The sequence below is a fragment of the Astatotilapia calliptera genome, chromosome 5 (assembly GCF_964374335.1).
Source record: "Astatotilapia calliptera chromosome 5, fAstCal68.1, whole genome shotgun sequence".
NCBI classification, from domain to species: Eukaryota; Metazoa; Chordata; class Actinopteri; order Cichliformes; family Cichlidae; genus Astatotilapia; species Astatotilapia calliptera.
The window spans coordinates 14442795-14454254 of record NC_137426.1 but is presented as its reverse complement, the minus strand read 5'-3'; the positions used below and the strand labels follow the sequence as shown (position 1 = coordinate 14454254).

Below are 11460 nucleotides of genomic sequence, written 5' to 3'. Positions count from 1 at the left end.
CGCTGTAGCTTTTTACTTTCAACTGAGAACGAGAGAATGGCTTATAATCCAGAGAAGGACCTGTCCTGTCCTGTCTGCCACGACATCTTTGATATTCCTGTCGTCCTGGCATGCAGCCACAGCTTCTGTAAAACCTGTGTGGAGACCTGGTGGAGAGACAAACCCATAAAAGAGTGTCCGGTTTGTAAGGAAAGACCTTTGCTGGGTGAGCCACCGGTTAGTTCAGCCTTAAAGAACCTGTGTGAGGCCTTCTTACAAAAGAAAGATCAAAATGCTTCTGCATTCTCTGAAACTGTTTGCAGTTTGCACCATGAGAAACTGAGAGTCTTCTGTTTGAATCATCAGCAGCCAGCGTGCCTCGTCTGTCGAGATTCAAAAATACATCTCGGCCACAGCTTCAGACCCGTTAATGAAGCTGCAGAAGATCACAGAAAGGATCTCAAGGAATCCTTGAAACCTTTACAGGAGAAACTGAAAGTGTTTGAAGAAGTTAAAGAAAAGTTTGATGAAGCAGCAGAACACATTAGGGTCCAGGCCCAGCAGGCAGAGAAACAAATTAAGGAGGAGTTTAAGAAGTTGCATCAGTTTCTACAAGATGAAGAGGAGGCCAGAACCACTGCTTTAAAAGAGGAAGAGGAGCAGAAGAGTCAAATGATGAAGGGGAAGATTGAAGGTCTGAGCAGAGAGATAGCCGCTCTTTCAGAAATAATCAGAGCCACGGAAGAGGAGCTGAGAGCTGAAGATGTCTCGTTCCTGCAGAACTACAAAGCTGCAGTGGAATTAATCCAGCAGTGCCCTCTGTTGGATGATCCAGAGCTGGCCACAGGAGCTCTGATAGATATGGCCAAACACCTGGGCAACCTAACCTACAACATCTGGAATGAGATGAAGGCGATAGTCTCCTACTTTCCTGTGATTCTGGATCCAAACACAGCTCATCCAGAGCTCATCCTATCAGAAGATCTGACTGCCGTAAGATCTGTAGAGGGGCATCAGCTTCCTGACAATCCGGAGAGGTTTGGCTGCTATTGCATTGTCCTGGGCTCTGAGGGCTTTGACTCAGGCACCCACAGCTGGGATGTTGAGGTTAGAGACTCTACAGGCTGGGTCTTGGGTGTAGCAGCAGAGTCTGTACAAAGAAAAAGTGAAATAAAATCTGGACTTTGGCGGATAATTGGGCTAATTGAAGATAAATATGCAGCATGCTCCCCATCACAACACACCTTTATTCACCCACTGAAGGAGTTCCAGCGGATCAGAGTTCATCTGAACTGGGACGAAGGAAAGCTGTCATTCTCTGATCTCGATACTGACACACACATACACACCTTCATACACACTTTCACGGAGAAGCTGTTTCCATACTTCATCAATAAGAAAGAACACCAGCTAAAAATACTTCCGCTGAAGGTTTCTGCAACAGTAAAACTGCTTAATCAATGAAAATGATGGGATTATCAAATACTATAGGTCATTTTATTTGTTCAAAGATCTTTTCTTTGTTCTTGACTTCTGATGAAGCTAATATTGAAAGCATGCTAATGTTACTTAAGTGACACATGCTTAAGATTTTGTACTGAGTTTGAATAGGTCAGATCATTTTGTATGGTATGTTAGGCTGGGAAAGAAAAAAAGTCTGAGTTGAATATGATGTCAATTACTATAATGGACATTTCACAATAAAATTCACATCATGTAAATATATTTCTTTCAGTAATGTTGTATCTAATGTAGGTTAATGTAAGCGACTAGCTTATTTGGATTTTGGTATGCATGCCTTCTGGTCCACTAGCATTTTAGATAGCAGCTAAATTGCAACGTGCATGTCTGGTAGCATTGGCAATTTTTAAAACAAAAAGTTGGGCTATAGCAAATGCTTTTGTTTTGTTTTTGTTGTAAAATCAAAGGATTTTTCATTATAAAATGTTTTCAATATTTGTTTGTGTTAGTTTTACAGTGGCTCAATATTCATTTGATACAATAAAGGGATGGCGTCTCATTTCACCACAAAAATCAGTGTTGGCTAATACTGAATATACTGATCATGTATTAGTCTGCTGATGTTTTAAACACTTTGTGGTTCAAGTAGCTTTACAATTGTCCATCCATCCATTTTCTTCCACTTATCCAGGTCAGTGTGGTGTTGTGGTGGGGTGTATGTCAGGCTCCACCACAACACCACTCAGCCAATGCTATGCACTAAGTATGTAGCATTAGCTTATGAGTTTGCACCCTCTACGGTTCTGTGTTCTGTAATTTCCATTTATGTATTTATTCTATGGTGTGTGTTTCTTATAATCTCTCATGCATACTGTATGTCTTGACAAGTGTGTGTATGTGGTGGGGCTGATGTTACACACTTACATAAATATTGTCATGAATAGCAGTCTGAAGACAAACCAGACTTGTGGTTGTGGCAGGAACATTTCTTATATCTCATGTTATATCATTATAAGCAACACAAGCTTCTTCGCTAAAGCAATGGTAGCAAGTTTAACTGTAAATAAATATCTGTACCTGTTTTAAGGAGCTTCATTGTGTTTTATTTTTTCATTTTTTTTATCAACCAATAGTTTTCCATTCATACGCTTATCTTTTATTCAACTTTTGAAGAATCTGTGCATTCCAGTGATAAAATATCCAAACAGAAAATCCAAGAAGGTGAAGTAAAATTCGGGCGAAGAGATTACTTCTTCTTCTTTGGACTGCTCTTTTTAGGGATCCTCACAGAAGATCATCTAATCCTGTCTCTAGCACCCTCTTCTGTCACACCACTGCTGCTGACAGTTTCAATTTCTAGTTTTTCCAATTCAATTTTTATTGACAGACTTTATGTCCATAGTCCAAAAAAAAAAAAGAAAAAGAAACAAGACAAAACACAACATATAAACCTTAATAAAAAAATATTAAATATTTGTAAAAATATAAAACCATAATATACATAAAATACACAATTACTTAGAAGAAATCAATAAATACACAAACACTTCAGCCAGTGCTTCCTCAGACTAGATGAGTAACTGGAACCACTCACCGCCGGATCTGTGAGTGCTAAAATTATACTGTTACTAGAGCCATCCAGTTGTTCCCTAAAAGTGAACATCAGATTTCTTAAACGTGCTTTAAAAATCCAAACACCCACAGCTACAAACATCTGACTGGCACTACCGCCTCTAGGTATCCTACGAAGGATTCTCATTGCATCATTATATGCAACATGCAGGTTCTGCGTGTCTGTGAAGGTTCTCAGTCATCCAGGTCATCGTAGTCTAAGGAGCTTGGAAAGAAAAGCGTCTGGACTTCTTTAAGTTGCTTGAAGACGTTTCACCTCTCATCCGAGAAGCTTCTTCAGTTCTAAGGTCAAATGGCGGAGAGTCCCAGATTTAAACCCCGTGGGGCTACCCCCAAAAGAGGGACAAAAGGACCCCCTGATGATCCTCTACCTAATCACATGAGCCAAGGTGTGAAAACAGGTGTGGGTCACAATTTCGGGTGAGCTCATTGTGAAACCTATCCCCACCCTATCATGTGATTTCCTGAGGTCAGATGGCCCAGATGTGAGTGAGTGTTAAGGTGTTTGGGAAGGGATCCCAAAACTGGATTAGAGATGGCAGACAGTTGGTGTCGTAAACCCCCGCCTCTGTTCAAAGATGGTCGCTCACAATGGACATAAATGGCTTCTTTCACTCCTCTTTCAAACCATCTGTCCTCTCTGTCCAAAATGTGAACATTGGCATCCTCAAAAGAGTGACCTTTGTCTTTTTGATGTAGATGGACAGCCGAGTCTTGTCCTGTGGAGGTGGCTCTTCTGTGTTGTGCCATGCGCTTGTGAAGTGGCTGTTTGGTCTCTCCAATGTAGAGGTCTGGGCATTCCTCGCTGCACTGTACAGCATACACTATATTGTTAAGTTTGTGTTTAGGAGTTTTGTCTTTGGGATGAACCCGTTTCTGTCTGAGTGTGTTGCTGGGTTTGAAATGCACTGGGATGTCGTGCTTGGAGAAAACTCTCCTGAGTTTTATGTAGCCTGATACACCGGCTACATGAGGGATGACAATGTTGTTGCGTCTGTCTTTCTTATCCTCCCTCGCTGGTGTCTGATCTTCTTTTCTGTGCATCTTTGCTGACTTTATAAACGCCCAATTAGGATAGCCGCACGTTTTGAGTGCTTCCTTTACACGTGTGTGTTCCTTCTTTTTACCTTCAGGCTTAGAGGGAACATGTTCTGCCCGGTGGTGTAGGGTCCTAATTACTCCAAGTTTGTGTTCCAGAGGGTGATGGGAGTCAAAGCGGAGGTACTGGTCCGTGTGTGTGGGCTTCCGGTAAACTTCGATGTTGAGTTTGCCGTTCTCTTCAATGTGCACAGCGCAGTCCAGGAAAGGCAAACAGTTGTCCTTTGTGTCTTTCCTGGTGAACTTGATGTTTTTATCCACGGCGTTAATGTGCGCAGTGAAGGATTCCACTTCTTGTGTTTTGATTTTGACCCAGGTGTTGTCTACATATCTGTACCAGTGGCTGGGTGCTCCCCCTTTAAAAGAGCTAAGAGCCTTTCTTTCCACTTCTTCCATGTAAAGGTTGGCTACAACAGGTGACACAGGGGAGCCCATGGCACAGCCATGTTTTTTGTCTGTAGAAACCCTCGTTGTATTTGAAATATGTGGTGGTAAAGCAGAGGTCTAACAGTGTGCAAATCTGATCAGGTGTGAAGTTGCTGCATGCGGGTTCTGCATGCTACATTGTTTGTAGGATGACCACAAGGGGGAAGTATATAGCAGTGTGCAATATGCTTTAAACAAAGCCACTTTAACTGGAAGTGAACAAAAGCTGAATTTGCGTGCAATAATATTTGCCTGCACATAGAGCTTACAACATTGTCTGTATATGTCATCATCATCATTCATCATTCTCAGCTGTATGGACAAATCATCAACATATAAATTAAATAAAATTGGAGATAAAATCCCACCCTGTCTGACACCATTGCTAACACCAAATTCCCCATTTAACCTGCATCTTCTAATGAGTGTACCAGCAAGACAGAATCCTCACAATGTATCGAGGAACTCCCCGTTGCTTCAATTTATCAAGAAGTTTTCTGTGGTTCGCTCGATCAAAAGCTTTGGAGGCATCAATGAAACACATGAGGACAGATTAATTTTTTGCCCTATTCTTTGAGTGCATATATGCACATCCCAGTGCAGTGCTTTTGGAGACAAACTGATTATCCAGGGAAGAGATGAACACACTATCTCTGTCAAACAAGATTCTTTCTAGCACATTAGATAAAATACTGGCTAGTGCAATCGGCCTATAATTATCCAGACAGCTCACTTTTGCAGCTTTATCCTTCATAACTGGTACAAGTAAAATACACAGCATGGAGTCTGGTAGTACTCCACGAATCATAAACCCAGTGAAGCAGAGCGCTAGAAGAGGAGCTAGCATGTTTTATTCTCTCAGCTGCAGACTCATTGCAGTTTAAGGTTTGACAGTAAATATGTAACTGAATTCAAACATAGGCTTAATCTGTTTGCAAATTTGATATGAGGCCAGGAAATACAGCATATGTGTCCTGTTTTAGGATCATATAGCCTATTAGACTAATGTTTACAGAAAAATAAAACTGTTGTAAAATTGTTTGCTGCCAACAAAAAAAAATAGATGCAAATTTATTCCTTGATTTAAGAATCTATCTTCATTACTGATGCCTATCAGGGAAATGCAAAAACTTTAAACCCTCTTACCCTCCCCACAAAAGTCTGAAGGAACTTCAGGAAGGGTGACACTATTTTCTGGAGAATTGATTGGTAAATACGTAGTGATTTCATATCTGCTGACCTCTAATGTGAAACCTAATCTGGTCCAGAGCAACAGCACAAGTTACAGTGGTGTTCTACAATGGTAAGAAGTGAACCACCATCATAGTACAGAAAAGCCAGGGTTAAGACTAACAAGGAATCCTGCTTCAAAGCACAGGCCTCAGCTCATTTTCTCTTCTTTTTTTGGTAGTTATACTTCTACAGCATGTTTGCAGAATTCTCCTATTATCATTTAAAAATACTTTGTCTTTCTCTTCAAATGTCCCTGGAATTGCATAAAACTATAAGTTGGTGCTACATTTCATACCTTACCTGAATGCAGCAGAAATAAGTGCCTAACCTACTTCTATTTTAGTTGTTACCAAAAAGGGGAGGAGCTTCTTTTGTTGGTCTTGTCTAATACAGAAACTATATTTAAGGTGCTGTGCCCTGACATAGTGGCTTAATGTCTGACACACATTACCTGGAAAAACGTCACCTAAGAAATACCTGGAAACGGTTGTTGCTCATCCAGTAGGGAGAAAGAGACACGCCCTGAGAGGGAGAGAACGATTATCTCATTCAGATCAGACACACGACTTCCTGAGGGGGGAAAGCAACAGCAGCAAATACTGTGAGTACTGCAACTTTAAATTGCTATCCCATCTGTGATTCTAAGAAGGAAAAACAAGAGACTGGGATCTTCCGGGAACTTTCTGGAGGAGTGAGATTAGCCACGAATGACTGCTGTCGCATTGTGCTTTCTGCCTGCCGTGTTTTCAGCTACAGTGAGATAATGGCTTTCCAGTCTGAGGAGGACCTCTCCTGTACTGTCTGCTTGGATATTTTTAAAGATCCTGTTGTCCTCTCCTGTAGCCACAGCTTCTGTAAAAGCTGTCTGCAGACATGGTGGGGTGATAAAACAGTACATGAGTGCCCTCTTTGTAAAAGGAAATCATCGAGGAGTGACCCACCTCGAAACCTGGCATTAGCAAAGGCGTGTAAGGCATTTCAAATGGAGAGAGATCAGAGGGTTTCTGTGGAGTCAGAGGCTCTCTGTTGCCTGCACTCAGAAAAATTCAAACTCTTTTGTCTGGACCATCAGCTGCTGGTGTGTCTTATCTGCAGAGACTCAAAAATGCATACCAACCACAGGTTTAGACCCATCCAAGAATTTGCACAGGAGCAAAAAAAGGGGCTCCAGAAATCCTTGAAGCCTTTACATGAGAAACTGAAAGTATTTGAACAAATTAAAGAAAAGTGTGATAAAACAGCAGAACACATTAAGGTCCAGGCTCGCCACACAGAGAGACAGATTAAAGAGCATTTTAAGAGGATGCACCAGTTTCTACAAGAGGAAGAGGAGGCCAGGATCACTGCACTGAGGGAGGAAGAGGAGCAGAAGTTTAAGACAATACAGGAGAAGATTGAAAGTCTGATCAGAGAGATAGCAGCTCTTTCAGAAACGATTAGAGCCACGGAGGAGGAGCTGAAAGCCGAAGACGTCTCATTCCTGCAGAACTACAACGATGCAGTGAAGTTAGTCCAACAGCAGCCCCTACTGGATGATCCAGAGCTGGCCACAGGAGCTCTGATAGATGTGGCTAAACACCTGGGCAACCTGACCTTCAACATCTGGAACAAAATGAAGAAAATGGTCTCCTACTTTCCTGTGATTCTGGATCCAAACACTGCCAACCCAGAATTTATCCTCTCTGAAGATTTGACAAGTGTAAGTCACGGAGAGCGACAGAAGCTTCCCGAAAACCCAGAGAGGACTGATTATCATCGTTCTGTCCATGGCTGGGAGGGCTTTAACTCAGGGACCCACAGCTGGGATGTTGAAGTGGGAGACAACACAGCCTGGTTTGTTGGAGTGGCAGCCGAATCCATTCAGAAAAGGGAGCGGGTAAAATCAGGATTCTGGCAAATCGAGTTCTATAATGGTAAATACAGCACACGCATACTGGGAGCCCCACCGTCTGCTCTCCGAGTAAAAAAGAAGCTGCAGAGGATCAGAGTTCATCTGGACTGGAACAGAGGAAAGCTGTCATTCTTTGATCCTGATACTGGCTCACACTTACAGAGTTTCACACACTCTTGCACTGACAAGCTGTTTCCATGCATAGGTACTTTAAACGACATGCCACTGAAGATATTGCCAGACAAAATTTCTGTAACAAGAGATTATCTCAGTTAAAGTTTGGTGTATTTGATAAGCAGATGCATTGTCCTTCTGTGCGTGGACAGACACCAAGGTAATGTGTCAAAGTATCACACACATGACCCAGAACCTAAGGTTTCTCAGCAGAAAACTGCAACGAAATGAGAAGATTAATGGTTTTCTTACCCCCCGTAAGTGGTTTTAATGTTACTAATGTTTGCATGCTGTAAAATCTGTAGACTTGACCCCCCAGAAATCAAGAAGTGGGAAATTCTGCCTGCGTTTCAATCATGTTCAAAGTACTTATTTACCTACTTAAGAAGGATAATAGCTGATTTATCCTACAGCAATAAATGAATGGGGTGTATTGCCATGAACAATTATGTCAGGTTTGTTTTGAATTAATGAAGTGTAAACCATGGTATATTGGAAAACTAGTACATCCAATAACAGTATTGAAAAGAAGAAAAATGCGAATTCAAATGCAAGGCTAACATTATGCTAATGTAGACATATGCACTTTTTCTTGTTTTTATAACTCGGTTCTGATCATCTCTCTACAACCCACATTTCAGAAAAAGTAACGGTTGCTTAAGGTTTGTCATTTTCAAGTTAACATTATCAGCTCAGTTTCTCTTGTGATGTCGGGTGGCTGTAGCTCAGGAGGTAGCGCCGGTTAACGACTAGTTTCAAGGTTAGTGGTTCAATCCCTGGTTATTCTAAACTGTATGGATGCTACCCAAGAATGGGTAAATGGGGCATGTTGTATACGGTACTTTGGGTGCTTAGCTAGAATATAAAAGTTCTATATAAGGTCCATGTTAGGGTGATAGAGACACATAGATATAAAGACATCATTTACTACAGCACGGTTTCAACAACAGTGTTAACAATTAAGCTGAAAAGAGGCAATAATGTAGCATACTGAAGTAAAACTACTCTACTTAAAGTTAAATGCACTTTTTATTACTTTAGTTCAGATAATTAGAATACACTTTTTAATGATGTGCACCATACACAAGTTGTTTGTACTTGTAGAAACTATACAACATGTTAAAACACCCAGAACTCACTGTTGTCTCATCTGTGTGCCCCATACACAGCACAAATGTGTGTATCAATTATGTGACAGATCTCCTCTGTTTCTATCCTATGCCTAATTTGCTGTATTTACAGTAACACTGGTTTCATTAACATTTGAATGATAAAATGTAACATGAACTTTGACTGGTAGTCACTGATCACTGCAGAAGTCTTGGAGTCTTTTAGTTTGTTTTAATCTGATCCAAATCAGCGTATGAGTTTGCAAAACTTGGAACATTTTCCTGGTGTTTGGAAAATGTTGAACAGTCTTTGAGCTGCTTCCTGGAAAAAGAGCCCATGCCCGGTGGATTACATGTGATGCCTTTGTTTATTTTATTGCTAGTTGGTACAGTCTATGCATTCTGCACATCCGAAAGAATAACATTTTAACATAACTGGCTTCTTTTTACATACATCTTCTGAAAAATAGCTCAATATAACCAAGTCAGCTTGAAAAACTAGCATGGGTTTGGTAAATACACTTATAGAGTAAGTGCAGTGTTTCCTGCTTGTCTGGTGCCATTTCATAAAATGACCACATGGGGAGGCTGTAGACTTTTTCATTTTCATTTAAAGCCTTGGTTGTCACTGAGACTTTATTGCAGTCAACAGACACTTAAATAGGTACATCTTACTGATACTTTGTTTTGTTCATATTAATGTGACAGCATCATGCAAATTGCTCTTGGTTCTCCTTTGACCTCTGACATCGACGAGGCAGTTTTACTCCTGCTCACTGGACATTTTCTCTTTTTTTGGACCATTCTCTGTAAATATCAGGGATGGTTGTGTGGGAAATTCCCAGCATATATGCAGTTTCTGAAATTAGCCTGCCTTAAATCACCTTTGTTTCCTATTTTGATGCTTTTTTTTTCAGTTCTCACAGATGGGACAGACATGGCTGGGGGATAGGAATGGGAGAAAGAAGAATGAAGGAAAAGAAAACCAGAGGGGAAGAGGGACAGTGAGAAAGGACACTTAAAAATATATAAATCTCCTCAATTAACCGTTGAGAGAAAAAAAAGGAAAAAAGAGAAAACAAGCAAAAAAGAAGAGAGCGGCATAATAAACACAACACCATCGCATTAATAGCTAACAGCAAATAACAGTAAATACTAAATATTGAACAATGTTGTGCTGCACGCAGGACCGACTGCGCACAATGTGCTTTTGAAACAGCAGCCAAGAAAGGTGTAGTTTGTGTCTGTGAACAGTGAACACCAGTGTGGATCAGCACACTTGTTTCTCCACGTAACGATCTGCTAGAGGGTATTCTGACGCTTGACTTGAACTTCATGATAAAACGATTACATGTTTTGACTTGCTGTCATGTGATTGGCTAATTTTAACTTTAACAAGAAATGGGAAAATGTACAGAAAAGTGAGTTTACATGTGCGGCGTTTGATTTGCACTTTTTGAATGTTACGCAATTGGTGGGTGTGTGTGAAAAAAAGTTTTTTTTCAAAATGCTTAAGAATAAACATTAAAGGTGTCTTTGTTGTTTTCTGTAGTTATTTTTGCACCACATATCTGTTTTTTAAATACTTTTTTTTATACATCCGATCAGCATTTATCGGGTTTGTGAATTTTTGTGTTTTGTTCTTCATATTTTCCTTCTTTACTTTTCAAACATTTCCCTTTTTCCTTTCAAAATATAAGAAATACTTTAAATGCTAATCGCTTCCTTTCATTCAACTGCATATCGTTAACTCTTACTGATGCAGTCAGTCTCAAAACTACACTTTATAAGAGAGCCAGTGTCATCCATACCATCATGAATAGGACTCATCTGGAAATTAATTCTTGTTGAATCTATTTATCTACCTGTCTATTTTTTTTAAGAAAACAAAGGTAATTTAAAAAGTATCAAGCGCGTTGGCAAAATTTGCTTTTACATATCATCTTTTTCATAATGTCTAATAAGCTTCATACAGTTAAACACAATTATTATGACTGAAACACACGCTTATTCTCGCTATTAATAAAAGTAGTATACATGTATGCCTGAATAAAAACAAACAGATGAGATGTTAGAACTCTTTTATTTTTGGAGCAGGCTTCAGGATCTTTATTACCTCCTGAATTTCCTCCTGAATTTAAATATTTTTAATGTTAGATTTAATTCAAAGTCAGCTGTTTAAATAAGAACAGCACATATTACATGAGGGGATATGACAGGTGAAATATTCAGTTTAAAATATACTGACAGCTCTCCAAGTAAGACTCTAAACTGAAATAAAACGGTTCAGTTATGAAGAGCTTAACTTTAATCTCAGCCAAACACTAAGATAAACCAAACATGAACATTTCTAAGTTATCTAAGTGACATCAACCTGAGTTGAACACGACATGACGGTTTCTGCAGTAAAAAGAGTGGCATTGATCATCATGATCGCACCGGCAATGCAACTGAAGC

General features: G+C 40.0%; 2 protein-coding genes and 1 pseudogene across 3 annotated transcripts; 2 read left to right on the top strand and 1 right to left on the bottom strand.

Moving 5' to 3' along the window:
* The first annotated feature begins 36 nt into the window (after nucleotides 1-36).
* On the top strand, nucleotides 37-2526 carry LOC113022190 (nuclear factor 7, ovary-like). Its single transcript, XM_026167328.2, has one exon. It carries the CDS (start codon nucleotides 37-39, stop codon nucleotides 1441-1443), a length of 1407 nt encoding a protein of 468 aa, XP_026023113.2. The 3' UTR covers nucleotides 1444-2526.
* LOC145428771 (uncharacterized) lies at nucleotides 2021-4899 on the bottom strand (annotated as a pseudogene). Its single transcript, XR_013909097.1, has 2 exons — nucleotides 4849-4899; nucleotides 2021-4729 (listed from the first exon to the last, which is right to left on the bottom strand). The product of XR_013909097.1 is annotated as an uncharacterized LOC145428771 (transcript).
* A 1480-nt stretch (nucleotides 4900-6379) lies between these two features.
* Nucleotides 6380-10537, top strand: LOC113022191 (E3 ubiquitin-protein ligase TRIM39-like). Its single transcript, XM_026167330.2, has one exon. The coding sequence runs from the start codon at nucleotides 6593-6595 to the stop codon at nucleotides 7994-7996; it is 1404 nt and encodes a 467-aa protein (XP_026023115.1). The 5' UTR covers nucleotides 6380-6592; the 3' UTR covers nucleotides 7997-10537.
* Nucleotides 10538-11460: the final 923 nt, after the last annotated feature.